Genomic DNA, 14,833 nt, shown 5'->3' on the forward strand with positions numbered 1-14,833 from the left:
CTCCCACTCCTGAGCTTCTCCTGGCTCCTAGTGAATGTGAATCTCCAGGGTTGCAGCCCCAGAGGATCTGTCTTTTAAAATCTCTCCTAGTAGTTCTAATCTAAAACCCTAGTGAAGAGCCACTACTTGAGAGTGGGGTTTTAAAATTATTATTTATATTTGAATATGTGTAGGCCTGATATTCTAGGAATTAATACTTCATACAGTTATGTACATCTAAAGATAGGCTTTTCTAAAAGTGAGACATTTGCTGAACTTCCCTATCTTAACCTGTTGCTAGAACTCTCTAAGTCTGATGAAGCACAGCCTTTCTGTGACCGCCTTCATTTGCATGTACATGTAAAACGGGTCTCACTCAGCCTGCTCCAGGTACCTGACCCTAACCGTTACTGCCTGCAGGGTGCCTTGCTCCCACCCTGCGGACGCAGCGTGCCTGCTCTGTACTCTGCATATTTATGTCAGGAAGAGTACAAAAGTAAGACTGGCTAAGGGCTTCTCTACATCATGGGCTTCAAAAATTATCGATCTAGCCCTCATATAGCTAAGAAAACTAGACTTTTAAGGAACATGAAGCATTCTAAGCAAATGTAGCTTGTAAATGGGTTTGTCGCGTAGGCCCTGGAAGCCTCAAGTTTCCTTGGAGTACCTCAGTTATGTCGTTTGTCCGGGGAAATGGGAAAGACCTGAGGAGGGGCTTAGGAGCAAGGGAGCATCTGGAGCCACAGCCCGTAGAAAACCAATAAATGAAGCTCAGACAGCGGAGGAAAGCATGCGACTCCAGTGCCAGGAAGCAGAGGAACCTGGTACGTTGAGTGCTGAGTGGCTTCCTGGTAGTGAGCTTGCTGTCCACACAGAATCCAAGGCAGGAAGACCTTCTAAACAAGGTCCTTAGAATCCCCTGCTCCACGTGGATTGGGCGATGGACCCGGGGATCTGAAACTGCCCTCACATGTGTGCTTCTCTTGGCCCTGCAGCCTGGCTGGGGTCTCCAGGAGCGTGACGCTGGTGATCGCGTACATCATGACCGTCACCGACTTTGGCTGGGAGGATGCCCTGCACACCGTGCGTGCTGGGAGATCCTGCGCCAACCCCAACGTGGGCTTCCAGAGACAGCTCCAGGAGTTTGAGAAGCATGAGGTCCATCAGGTAAGCAGTTCTTAGGGGACATCAGACATGCAGGCAGGTGCCCCTGAACGGTGCCCACAGTCTTTCCGTACACAGCCAGCATCATGGCGTTTGCAGTTGAAAGGCCCGCAGAGGACATCGGCTCCCAGGGCGCCCAGCTGCACCCCCTCAGAAGTCGTCACGATCCCTTGTGCACCTGCTGAAGCCACAGGCGCCTACCCTTTGTCGTTTTCCTTGTGCCTGGTACCCCCTGCTAGCTCGTTTCTCTCCCTTTGGGTGACACACCATTTCCTTGGTCTGGCCTGTTTTCGTGTCCTAGGCCAGCACCTTGAAGGAGCAGTTCCTTCTCTTGCTTGACCCTGGCTGGCCAACCACAGAGCTCTGATTTCCCACTGCTGTTTGTTTCCCTGGTTATGTGTGGCACCATCTCTGCGGTGAAGTCACAGGTGCAAGCCCGCGTGGATGCAGGTGTGCACGTGTGTGTGACGTTTTGGGTTTGTTTCCATCTTCTCCAGTATCGGCAGTGGCTGAAGGAAGAATACGGAGAGAGCCCTTTGCAGGATGCAGAAGAAGCCAAAAACATTCTGGGTAAATATAAGGAGCAAGGGCGCATGGAGCCCCAGCCCGGCGCCAGGCGGTGGAGCAGTTTTCCGGCACTGGCTCCGCTGGCCTACGATAATTATACGACGGAGACCTAATGCAAGGGACCTGCTGCCTTCCTTCCCACCGCTTGTCTTCAGGGTGCCCGGCTGGGCGGGGGGTGCGGCGGTGTTGGCCGCTGAGGACAGGAAAGGGAGATAGCCAGGGTGAGGTGGGATGCTCAGGGCTCCTTCCAAGCAACACTGCCCAGCCCTGCTCCAGGCCCCTGCGCTCCGCCCACCCCCACCCTGGCTGCACCTGAGCTTGCTGCCCCCGGGGATGTTGCCCAGTGGCTGTGCCCCGCTCTGTGCACGTGGGTGTGTGTAAGTGTATGGATGCATGTGTGTGCCTGTGTGAGTGAGGGTATGTGCACCTAAGTGTGTACATGTGTGTATGTTGTAAAAGTGTGTGTGTGCACATGAATGTGTGTGTGTGTGAACTCTTCCTCACTGCTGGAAGTCACAGAATTCATATTGCTGTCTGGGTTGGTGTGGCCACCTTTCCCTTTGTCCAAGACTCCACATGGAAGGCATTTGAGCTCGACCTCCGAAAAGCTACCCAGCAAAGAGCAGTCTGTGCCTGTGAGCAGACCGTGAGAACTCAGGGGATGAGTGGCTAAAAGCACGGCCTCTCCCAGAACCCACTCAGGGTGGTGTGGTGGGGGCAGCAGGGGCCAGACTCCTCTAGAGGGAGGGTGGCTCTGGGGCCCTGGAAAACGTGAGAGGCTGCCCTCAGCTGGTCCAGTGGGCCAGTGCCTTATACCAACTCAGCATTTAAGGGAAGTATCTTAGATTGCCTCAATCTCAATGTGAATGCACCAGGCTGAGGGTTCCCTAGCGCCTCGAGTCAAGGCCACTTTTCAGCCCATCGAGCCCTGAGTTCTACTTGGTGTTTGTTCTCTGGAGCTGATCGCACTTGAGCTCTGTGGTGGGCAGGCGCACTTTAGCCTAAGTGGGGTGCGCCAGGGCGCCCCCTCCTCTCTGCTCCTTGCCAGCTTCATTCACTCCCAGCCTCTTGCTGTGCTCACTTTGCAGGGGCCCCTCCTCAAGGTTCGCATGCACCTGCAAGAATTGGGAAGAAAGAGCATTTATTAGGCACTGTAGCAATTTGCATTTTTAAATGCCTGAGCATTTATTAAGCTTCTTGGTGTTCACTTGGGTTTGATAACTGATCTGAGCTACCTCATTGAATGTTTTTGGAAAGGTGTGTTTTGGTATGCGAGTCAGCTTTGCCTCGCAGTTGAAAATGTTCGGTCATGATTGCTTTTGAAACCAAAGGGGAAGGTACCAATATCATTGAGCTATTTAAAGTCGCCAGTTTGGGCTCCAGTAATGCTTTCTGGTGGGTAAAACTCCACATTCAGGCCACGAGAGCATCTACAGTTTGTACTTTGGGGCTGCAGGCATCCTGGGACACTGTACACAATTGGGTGGTCTAGTCCTTTATACCGACTCAAATTCCTTAAGCATGCAGAGTCACTCGAACGAAAAAACGTGCTCGACCTCTCCCTCAAAAGATGTTGCAACCCAGTTTCTCTGAATTCCACCACAAAAAGAGCCCCTGAATAAGAAGAGCAGTTCTCCCGTGCATATAGAGGGTGTGTCAAAGGCGAGCTTTTTGGGAACCAGAAAAACAAAGTTGCCTGATTCCATGCACGTGCACAGGCCCCGGATGTGCACCCGGAAAGGGGAATGTGGCTGTAGAATCGTCCATCTATCTACAGCTAAAACAATTTGCCAATAAAGTACATGTTTTTCCTAAGCCAAAAATAAATATAAATATGTTAACAGAAAAATGATTTAGGATATTAGCTTGAATGCTTAAATATGTGCACCTTTACAAACCTCTCAGTGTATACTTGGAGTTCTTGAAGTGTTGTTTTAATATTTGTTGCCAGTAATGTTCTTTCTTCACAGCCGCTCCGGGAATTCGGAAGTACTGGGCCTTTCTCAGAAGACTGTAATGTACGTGAAGTTTCTGAAATGTTGCAAACCCACAGAGTTTAGGCTGGTGCTGCCAAAAAGAAAAGCAACATAGGGTTTATTTTTAAGTATCCAGTAGTGATTTATAAACTTGTTTTTCATTTGAAGCTGAATATATACGTAGCCATGTTTATGTTGAGAACTAAGGATATTCTTTAGCAAGAGAAAATATTTTTCCCTTATCCCCGCTGCCGTGGCGGTTTCTGTACCTCGCCTGGATGCCTGTAAGGATCCCAGGAGCCTTGCTGCACTGCTTGGCGCTCGTGATTGCTTCCTGTGAACGCCCCCCAAGGACGAGCCCAGCGTAGTCGTGTGGCGTGAACTCTGCCCGTGTGTTCTCAAATTCCCCAGCTTGGGAAATAGCCCTTGGTGTGGGTTTTGTCTCTGGTTTGTGTGCTCTGTGGTGGAATTGACCGAAAGCTCTATGTTTTCGTTAATAAAGGGCAACTTAGCCAAGTTTCAGGTCATGTGCGATGCATTCTTCCCTAGCCAAGGGGCAGTCACCACGCGCCCTTCTGCCTGTGAGGGATTCCAAGGCAAGTTGAAGCCTACTCCTGGTGTTATTTTAGAGGCTACTGTTTTCCTCCAGAAGGCGCTATAGCAGATGCTACAAAAGGTGAGTTCATGTCTCCAAGAAAGAAAAATAGGCCATCAGTGTGAGGTGAAAGAAATTTGGACATGAGAGTTAGTTATGTTTTGCCTGCACAGAGTGGGAACCGCATATTTGGCGCCTGGAATGAGCTGTGTTTGCACAGGAGCATGCAGCCAGCCATGCCGTGTACGTCTGCTGCACAGCATTGAATACAGTTACTCTGATTCCATCTTCAGCTTTTAATCTGAAGGAACATCACCTGACTCGAAGAAAAGTTTAAGTCAATTTGTAAAATTTTCCTTCTCTGATCTGGTGGAGGAAAAGGGAAATTTAACTCTGCTAGGTTAAGTTTGGCTCGATCTAAAGGCAAGTGAACTCATGAGCTGATTGACTGTAGGTGGCAGACTTTATGTAGTTTCTTATGCCTTGAAGCTCCCGGCAGTGGCTCAGGGGAGCGGCTGGGGGCCACAGGAGAGGCAAAGAGAGGTAAGGCACCTTGCCAGGTTCCCAGAGGTCAGACTCCTGAGCTTCTAGCCTTTGCAGCAGTCCGATGAGCGTGAGGGGACACTGATCAGTTTCAGGCAGCAGAAACACCTCGGGTGTGACAATGCTTATCCTGACGCAACATGCGTGCCTGGTATGGTACAGGTGGCTCTGTCCTCAGTGCCTCGAGTGTTTTCATGGGCCAGACCAGCGAGCCCTGGATGTGTCTCCTGTAGGACCCACTCAGGAGGCAGCAGCCAGGCCCCAGCACAGCCCAGGAAGACGTGGGTGTGTCTCCTGGGGTGTGAGGCAATGGCCACGGCAGGAAAACAGGTTTTCATCAACAGCCGCCGTCTGCAGGGTCACCCAACTCTCAGCCAATGTCACTTCCCACTACCATGTCTCACTGCAGGATTGTATCTGACACCAACACCCATCATCTCATAATTGCGTGCTGCTCTGCAGGTCCCCAACTGTTGCCCCTAAGCTTTTTAAACCGACAAGAGAAGGTATTTCACTCACTCGAGGCTCAGAGGGGCTGTGAAATGCACCCCGGAATGCGCCTGAAGATGTCCACATTGCTGGGACTGGAACCTGCTGGATCTTTTGGTCCCAAATCAGTGGGCAGGGAGGGAAGGAGTGAGGGCACGAGGGGCTGCCAGCTGTGGCTGGAGCAAGCAGCTGGGAGGAGCTCAGCAGAGTCAGTTATGGGCTCCGGCCCAGGGCTCTGGAGGGTTCCACTGAGGCAGGGCCAGGCCCATGCAGCGGTGTTGGCACAAGTGTTGAAACCAGGAACCTCTCCTTGCCTGCCCTCTCCAGGCTCTGGGAGTTTGTTTTGGGCCATCCAGTGCGGGCAGTCAATTCCTGACCTCTGTCTGGAAGCTCAGGGCCATATGCTGAGATGGTATTGACCATCTTAGATGTTACAAGCCAAAGATCTCAGTCTGTTCACAACCAGGCCAGGCCTTGTGGGCCACCCTGGAGGTGGGAATTGGCAACCTCTGAGCCCCCGTGAAGACCTGGGGTGTGTACAATGAGGTGGGTTGAGGTCCACGGACTTTCCGTTATGCTGTTTTTTCTTCAGTTTCTTTGAACACAGATCTTTTCTAGCCTGAAACTCAGAATCACAACCTATAATCAGAGGAGACTTAACTAGGTCAGCTGCCTCTCCATTCATTCATTCATTCATTGACTTGACAAATTTATATTCATTTTAACAGGCACTGTGGGATCCAGCCAGGCCTCAGACACACTCCTGATTCTCAGAAAGACTGTGGCCTGGTAGGGTTGGCAGTTAGGAAAGTTGTCACTCACAGCAGGGTCCCCAGCCCCTGGGTCACAGACCGGTACTGGTCCATGGCCTGTTAGGAGCTGAGCCACACAGCAGGAGGTGAGCTGCGGGCGAGTGAGCATTACCTCCTGAGTCCCGCCTCCTGTCAGATCAGCAGTGGCATCAGATGCTCATAGGAGCACAGACCCTACCGTGCACTGCGCATACGAGGGATCTAGGTTGCATGCTCCTTATGATAATCTAATTAGTGCCCAGTGATCTGAGGTGGAACAGTTTCGTCTTGAAACCATCCCTGCCCCACTCTGATCCATGGAAAAATTGTCTTCCACGAAACTGGTCCCTGGTACCAAAAAGGTTGGGGACTGCTGGCTTATAGGACAGCATGGTAAGGACTATTACAGCTGCCCCTGGTGCCATGTATGGGGGAAAGGGATGAAAAGACACATTCCAGTGTGAGGAGATGGGAGCATGTGAGGGAAGTGTCTTAGAAAACGCAGTACCTAATTTAAGGCCTGCAGTGTAAGCCCTGGAATGAGCTGGGCATGGTGGGAAGGAAGGAGAGTTCAGGTGAAGGCCCAGCACGTGGGCTCCCAGCAGGCATGAAAGACCTTGGAGTCAGGAACGAGAGCCACTGCAGAACTAGAACAGCCTCCCCAGGACTGGGCAGTGCTGAGATTGTGCCAGCAAGGCTGTGAGCACAGCCAAAGCCTGACCAGCCAGGTTTACTTCTTAGGCCAGCCCTTGGAGCTAAGCAGGCTCAGAGAGAGGCCGCACCTTACCATGTTCTCAGAGGTCTGACTCCTGAGCTTGTAGCCTTGTAAGTGGTGCAGCTGCAATTCTGCAGACGGTGGGGGAGTGGGGGACTTGCTGAAGGGTGCTGAGCCGGTGGGACGCATGATGGGTGTGCAGGCAGAAGGCTCACTCAGGTGCCCAAGTGGGGTGGGGCTGCATGTTGGGGCCAGTCAGGAAGCTGCTGCTAGGACCATGCCGGTGAGGAAGAAACAGCAGCCTGACACGGGTCATGGTGGTGGAGAGGAAGAGGGGCCCAGCAGGCAGATGGACTTGATGGAGGGTGGGGAAGGACACGCATCTGTTCTTGGTGACTGATGTGCGTATTGGGGAGTGAGGGCCCAGTGCCCTGCCTGCTCCCTGGGATCTTGCTAACAGTGCGGTGGCTCTTTTGTCCCAGCATCTTCCTGTACTGTGTGGTGTGTGCGCCTCTGCAAAAAGGTTTAAGGAAGATGCTACAGAAGGGGCTGGCTGGGTCCCAGATCAGGGGCCTCCAAGCAGGGCTATGCTTGGGTGTAACCTGGCTCTGCAGTTAGGTACTCATGTTTGTCCATCATCCAGGACACATTCCCAGGGACCAGACTCATGAAAATGAAGGTTGAATTCAAATTTCCAATTTCCTATTTTACTGTGAAGGATAAAATATTGGCTCCTCAGAAACTAATACCATCTCCTGGTCAGGCTCTGTGTCTGTCATTAGCAAGATTTGGGGAGATCACCTTAGTCCTGGGGCATGTGCAGTGAGCATCAGTGGTCAGGACCTGAAGCTGGGTAGCCAAGGCTCTGTCCATACCTGCCGTGTGCCCGGGCCGGGGCGCCGCTGGTGCAGCAGATGAAGCACATGTGGTCTGAGAGCAGGGCTGCCTTTCCTGGGTCCCAGGCAGACCCCTACTGCCCACCTGTTCTCTCTGCCCGTGGTGATGATGATGATTATTTTGTGTGTGTGACAGAGTCTCACTCTGTTGCCCAGGCCAGAGTGCAGTGGTGCAGTCTCAGCTCACTGCAACCTCTGCCTCCCAGGTTCAAGTGACTCTCCTGCCTCAGCTTCCCAAGTAACTGGGACTACAGGCGTGTGCTACCACGCCTGGCTAATTTTTGTATTTTTAATAGAGATGGGGTTTCACCATGTTGGCCAGGCTGGTCTCGAACGCCTAACTGCAAATGATCCACCCGCCTCAGCCTCCCAAAATGCTGGGGTTACAGGTGTGAGCCACTGCGCCTGGGCTGCCCAAGGTGATTCTTTTCTCAGATCACCTTCCTTAAACCTGAGTGTTTCCACATCTCCTCAGCGCCATTTGTGCTTTTCCCTGGGTTCCTGCTAGTGGCTTGTTTTGTTTATTGGGTGCCAGCTCTTTCTAGTTTCAGTCTCAGCAGAGAATTCTATTTCCAACTTCTGGAGCTGCCTTATGTTATTTGGACACAAGACAGCCATAAATTCTGCTGACTAGGGTGTGCATGTGTGGGCAATGTATATTTTATTGTTTAAATTTTATTTCAAAGAACACCTTAGCCTCTAGGAGAGTCACGTGTGCAGCATCTCAGAGCGTGCTGAGCTCAGGTTCCTGGCCATTGAGGTAGCTCAGGCAGCAGGTACCTGAAAGCACTCAGGGAGATGGCCAAGCGCTCATCGTACAGCCAGAGCTGGTCACGGTGCCACTCTGCACACCAGCCTCTAGTCATAAAAATAAGGAACACACTAAGAATCACACCCCTGTGATCCCACATCAGATGTCTCCTCCCATCCTGAGTTATTAATAATTTTATTAAGAATATGTTTTCAACACGCTTGTATTTATATATGTACTTAACAAGAAATCACCAAGACTGCAGCGGGCAGTTCCTCTTCCCTTTCCTTTTCATTGCCCAGAGAAAGGGAGAAAAAAAAAAAAACACAACACCGCATTTGACTTGTCGCTTGGAGGCTTAATTCCCTTCTTGCAGGCAGCGGGGTCTCCTTCCGCCCTCAGGCACAGCTTGCTTTGAGGCTTGAAGTATCACAATTAGTGTTCTCCTGCAGCTTGGACTTGCATCTGATTGAAGGGTGCAAGTGCTTGGTCTGCATGTGTTTCTTTCCATCGGGGGAAAGATTTGCCAGTGCGTGTTTGAACATCTGCAAGTTTGGGTTTATTTTGGCTCCAAATCTGTATGCAAACTGTTGGTCATAAAAAGTTAGCAGTTCACGGCGAACCTTCCTGAAGCCTCTAGTTCAGTTTTTAGAGCTTAGTGTTGGAAGAGACCTATTTCAGCAGGTGCCTGAAAGTATGGGGAGTTCAATATTCTAATTGTGTGTGGTGGCAGCTATTGGTTTAGGGGTAGGTTTAGCAGAAAAGACATTTTGGATGGGGTCATTTCTGTGCATGTCCTGTGTACACAGACCTGATTTTAAAAGCTATATAGGCCAGGTGGGGTGGCTCACGCCTGTAATCCCAGCAATTTGGGAGGCCGAGGTAGCTGGATCACTTGAGGTCAGGAGTTCGAGACCAGCCTGGCCAACATGGTGAAACCCTGTCTCTACTAAAAATACAAAAAATTAGCTGGGCGTGGAGGCACGTGCCTGTAATCCCAGCTACTTGGGAAGCTGAGGCAGGAGAATTGCTTAAACCCAGGAAGTAGAGGTTGCAGTGAGCGGAGATCACACCATTGCACTCCAGCCTCGGCAATAAGAGTGAAACTCCGTCTGGAAAACAAACAAAAAAACCTAGATGACAGGGGTGAGGTTGGGGGATGCTTTTTGGGTTAATAATTCCTTCAAGGAATAATGTTATGGAGGACAGGGCTTGGAAAAGTGCTAATCCCAGCAAGAGCCACCTTCCCACCTTGGCCCGAGCAGCCACATCACCACGCAGCAGCCCTGCTGCTTGAGCGCACAGCCCCCACGATGCACAGTAGTGGCAGAAAGGTTGGCCCCTCTCTCCCCACAGAGGCACGTCGTCCATCGTTCTGCCCTGGGCCTCGGGCACCCACCCCCAGCAGCGGCCCCATCAGCACAGACAGGAAGTGCACCTTGCCGGTGAGCAGGTTCGCTGCTTGTCAGTCGGCGCTGGGTTTCCCCAGACACTGATGGGCAGCCTTTTTGGAAAATAAGAATCAGAAGACTCCAACACGTGCACCCAAGAAATGTCACCTTCTGCTTTACGAAGGGTGTGCCCTTCATGGCAACAGGCCCAGCCCCACAGAGCTTCCTCAGAGCCGGTGTCCTGGGGCCTGTCATGTGCCAGGGTCAGCTGCTGGGATTCTCCTGGGTTTTGTGTTAAGCCGGGCCGATGTGGTGTCACAGGGAAAGCCGGGAAGGTGTGAGAGGAGAGGAACCGAATCTTGGCTGTTACAGCGGCTGTTTGCAGGCTCAGGTGTGGCCAAGGAGGGTGCAGAAGGGTGGGCTGCCATCATTTCATGCCTGGAAAGTCACTTCCACAGCAAGAGGCCCGCTCCATGCCTTGCCACGCCCTCCCGTCACCATGACCCTCCAGCTCCCAGGACCACCAGGAGCACAGGTTGGGGCGGAGGTGGTATCAGCAGATGAGAGCCTTGAAGTGGCTGGGGCCAGGCGGGCCTGGCTGAGGTTCAGTTGGGTCCTGATTCTCTGGAATACTTTGGGGAAGTCCCCGAGGAGGCAACACACTCATGTGGGGAACTTCTCCCCTCCACTGCCATGAAAAAAACTCCCTAGAAGGAATGAGGGGTGCAGACAGCACCCGGTCTGCTGGCATTTGATGTGGCCAGAGCCAGCCTCTGGGTGGCATTTGATGTGTCTGGGAAGGCCCCTTCTATCCCTGAAGACCTTCCATTAGATGGCAGGGTGATCAACCTGAGCATGGCCAGCAGCCACTGGGCACTGATGCATGGCGAGAACTGGCAGAGGACCTTTTCTTTTGAAATCGCGTCCTCACAACCATCTTGTGAGACAGGTTTTACTACAATCCTCGCTTTCAGATGAAGACACTGGACTCTAGTCTGATAGCCAGGAGGCAGCCAGGTCAGGACTGGACTGCAAGCAGGCTGACCCCAGTCACAGGCAAGGTGCGCCTGCAGTCACCCCAGTGCCTTTGAGGTGCCAGTACGGTGTGGAGGGTGAAACCCATGCAGTGCAGCCATCACGTGCGGAAGGTGAAACCCATGCAGTGCAGCCATCGCGTGCGGAGGGTGAAACCCATGCAGTGCAGCCATCACGTGCGGAGGGTGAAACCCATGCAGTGCAGCCATCACGTGCGGAAGGTGAGACCCATGCAGTGCATCCATCGCGTGCGGAGGGTGAAACCCATGCAGTGCAGCCATCACGTGCCACCGCGTTGAAATTCTTTCCTGAGGATGGGCGTGCATTCGATTACAGGCCTTATAGAGGGTGGGAAGGTAAAGGTGGAAGGCAGGGAGTGACAGAACGTGATTCACTTCTTCTTGCAACCGAAGGGTGCTCGTATGTGCAACAGGACGACCATGCACGCTTCTGCCTGGACCTTTCTGCCTTAGCCTGCAGTAACTCGCTGAGCGCTGGGTGTCCTGGGCCCCGGGATGCCCCCCGCAGGAGTATAGAGTTGCCTGTGTGTGCAGTGGTGGGGGCTTTCTGTACTCGATGCTCCGTCTCTGTGAAAGATGAGCTCTGCATGTCCCACAAGGTATCTTCAGAAGCACAGAGATTTGCTGTGCTTGTCCAAGAAAGCACCCTATGTGTCCAGAGTGGCCGAGGCAGGACCTCTCCCACAGCCTGGCACCAGGTCCTGGCAGGAAGCAGCTCAGCCTGAAGAACTCAAGACGAAGAGAGGCTCATCAAGAGCAGGCAAGAGAAGCAGCAGTGGGTGTCAGAGCAACCGGACTGGCGGGAGCTCCCTCCAACCCCTGAGGCTGAGGGGCAGGGCGGGGCGATGGTAGCACCTGAGCCCATTAGGACCTGAACCCTGGAGGGAGCCAGCAGGCCCTGGGCAAGGCAGGCCTTAAGAAATGCAGCGAGGGAGAGTCTGTGTGGGGTGGCCTGAGTGGTGGGCACGGAGCAGGGTGGTTGCCTTTCACGCAGGCAGCCCTGGCCCTCAGCCATGGGTGGGGCTGGCACCTCAGTGATTGGATGGAGGAAGTGCTACCAGCTTCTGAGAAGCATCCGAGTGTCAACAAGCTGACACTAAAAGGGGGTCTGAGTGGGGAGTCTGCTCTCCTACACAGTGTGCTCCAGAAATGTGCTATTTGGAGCTTTGCCTGTGACCCCCTGCTTTTGAAGCATTCCTGCCCATGCGCCCCACTGGTCTCTGCTTTTCCTGGCAGCCTGTCTGGAGAACCGACCCCTCCCAGGGAAGGTCATCTGTGTTGTGGGCGTGGGAGCATTTGCTATGAACTGTGTCCTCGTAAGAGACCCCCATGAAGAGGGGTGGCCTCATCTGCGGCCCCATCAGCCGCTGTGCCCACAGCCCACGGTGAGAGCAAGGTTGGCACCACACAGATTGCCATGAGGGAAAGGAATATTTAATCTGGGCAGCCTCTGTTCGGAGGAGGTGGGGAGAAAAGGCAGTCACTCCGGAACATTCCGTGAACAGAGTGGAGCCTCGAAGCCTGGAGCACAAGCAGGGAGTTGCACAGGACCCACTCTGTGGAGAGTGCGCCAGGCGGGGAGGCCCACAGGGGCTGCTCGGTGGGGGGTACCCTGGGCGGGAAGGGGGGTCTGGGAGGAGGGGTGAGGGCACCGGGGCATGAATGGCCTGCAGGTAAAGGCCCAGAACTGGCATGGCCTTGGCATCACACTTGCAAACGCTGAGGACCTGTGCTGGGGAGACCAGAGACTAGAAGGCAGGAAGGGCTGGTTTCCAGGTGCCTGCCCAGGAAGCTCCCGTGCTGTGAGCTGTGGGCGGCTGTGGAAGGCCCTGGGGCTTGATTTAGGCCTGGTGAGGCTGGGCTGGCGGCTGCGAGGGAAGAGCAGTCAGGAGCAGGCAGGAACCACCGCCTGGACTGGACGCCTCAGGGACCTCTCCATAGAAGAATTGAACAAATGAGGCGACGATGTGGGGGCCGTCGCCATCCTCTCCTTGTTGTGACTGGCTGTGGTGGCTTGGGTTCTCCAGAAGCAGAAGCAGCATTGGGGTGCAAACGGCACACTGGGGGGTTTACACCTGTGACAAGAGCAGGAGGCCGCTGGGTCCTCCAGCTACAGCTCGGTCTCACCTCCTCTCCACCAGCCCCATGGGCGCTGCCAGCAGGGACTGCCCTTCTGAGGAGCCAGGGTTGGGGAAGGCTGCAGAGATGCCCGGCCCTGTACCCCAACCTCACCTGGGTGTGACCAGAGTAGCACGTACCGCCAGAAGAGGGTGGAGCTCAGGGGCACCCACCATGCTCTCAAACTACCTCTACTGCAAAAACAAACAAAAGACAACCACAGTGCTCCTCTGCTTAGCGATATGATCTGATTGAAATATTTGTCATGCAGCATGCCCTCTTTCTGTGCCAAGAATCGCCACGTGCATATCCCTTTTTTACTGTAATATTTATTTTCTTGGTTTTTTTTTACTGGTATGATAAATATTAAATTCAATAAAAGAAAATTTTTACTGCATGCATTTTTTTCTGTCCCTTATTTATTTTATCCCATGATTATTAATGATTGTCATATAGAAGGGTGTCATTAATCAGATTTCCCTGACGCCTGACACTTGCCAACTGGTTCCATTTCATTTTTTCTACAGAAACAGAAGTGAAAAGGTCTTGAAAATTATCTGACTTTTCACAGCTTCTTTCATTCCTTCTAGTCCTTTCTTCAAAGATAACTGAAGATGACTTTGGTGATTGTTGAGGACCCTGGATGAGAAAGCTGCTTTGTTTTTCCTGAGTGTGTTCTGTGGGTATCCCTCCCGCTATGAGACTCAGCATAGGAAAGTCTGCGTCTCACGGGAGGCCGATAGAGGCGGAAGCTTCCCCGTTGCTCTTTGTCAAAGAAACCCCTTTAGGGTGTCTTTAAATTACTGTTTCCCCGAGTGCGTTTCAGAGTCAGATTGATAATAACGTGTAATAATTTATGTAGATACAACTTGTGAAGACTACCTCTACTGCAAAAAATAAAAATAAAAAAATCACAGAACACCTCTATTTGATTATGTGATCTAATTTAAATATTTGTGAATGTTTGATGAGACCAGTCGTGCAAATGCCTCTTACTGTACTGAGAATCACCATTGTACAGTTTCTCTAAGGTGGGGCTCCCGCCTTCCTGCCAAGAGACCTTAAGCTTCTTGAGGGCAGGGCCTGGGGATTTTCTGCCACTTAGAAGGGACTGGTGTGCAGTAGGTGCTGGGTCACCTTCCACGCGGACCCTCGGACCCTTGTCAAATCATTGGTCCTGGGCATGTCTCTGCTCCTCCCTCCCTTTGCCTGTTGTCAGAGCCTCCCTGTGGCCTTGCTTGTTTCAGGAAGTTGCTGCACCCCGCGGGCCAGCAAGGACAGCTGCGGGGGCCCAGCTCATCCCTCAGAGCTGTGGATACAAAGTCTGTGTATCCTTCACAGAAAGAGTGCAGTCTTGGAGCACGTCTGCACCACGCTGTTACCAGCGTGCCAGCCGAGTGCCTGGCTGAGCCATCTGCCTGGGAACGAAACTCCTGCTCCCCAAGTCCTCACTCACCCCACCTTTAGAAATACGCTCAGCCCTTCCTTGCCCCTCACACGCTGTGGAATAGGCAGGGCCAGCTTTATCCCACCTGGAGCTTCGTAAGCTTCTCCACATGTGGACATCATTTGTTTCTGGGACTTTCTGTTAAAAAAAAAGTTTTAGGAACTGACTCTTAGCCTCTTAAGCTTTCTTTTTTTGCTTCCTTAAGCTTAAAAAAAAATCATTCTGTCACGTTCATTCCCTTTTTCTGCATTTAAATCAGATCATCAAAATTACTGTTGGCCCCACTGTGTCCCCAGCTGTGTGCCGTACGCCCACCCAGCTGATGTCACGTACCCACCTGAGAGGGTGGGGTTGCA

The 14,833-nt window shown here is 52.5% G+C and overlaps 1 protein-coding gene across 3 annotated transcripts in view; it reads left to right on the plus strand.

Annotated features, from left to right (window-relative positions):
• Positions 1-13,951, plus strand: part of DUSP22 (dual specificity phosphatase 22) — a 68,792-nt gene extending 54,841 nt beyond the window's left edge. The window contains exons 6-8 of one of the 3 annotated variants that reach the window (XM_003272176.4): positions 975-1,146; positions 1,641-1,713; positions 3,681-4,206. In XM_003272176.4, coding sequence (XP_003272224.1) covers positions 975-1,146; positions 1,641-1,713; positions 3,681-3,727 — 292 coding nt within the window. In that variant the 3' untranslated portion in view covers positions 3,728-4,206. Of the gene's footprint in view, positions 1-974; positions 1,147-1,640; positions 4,207-13,620 lie in introns of those variants that run through there. The other 2 variants (XM_030817221.1, XM_012509185.2) reach the window with 2 other exon arrangements.
• Positions 13,952-14,833: the final 882 nt, after the last annotated feature.

This window comes from Nomascus leucogenys, chromosome 8 (assembly GCF_006542625.1).
Source record: "Nomascus leucogenys isolate Asia chromosome 8, Asia_NLE_v1, whole genome shotgun sequence".
NCBI lineage: Eukaryota > Metazoa > Chordata > Mammalia > Primates > Hylobatidae > Nomascus > Nomascus leucogenys.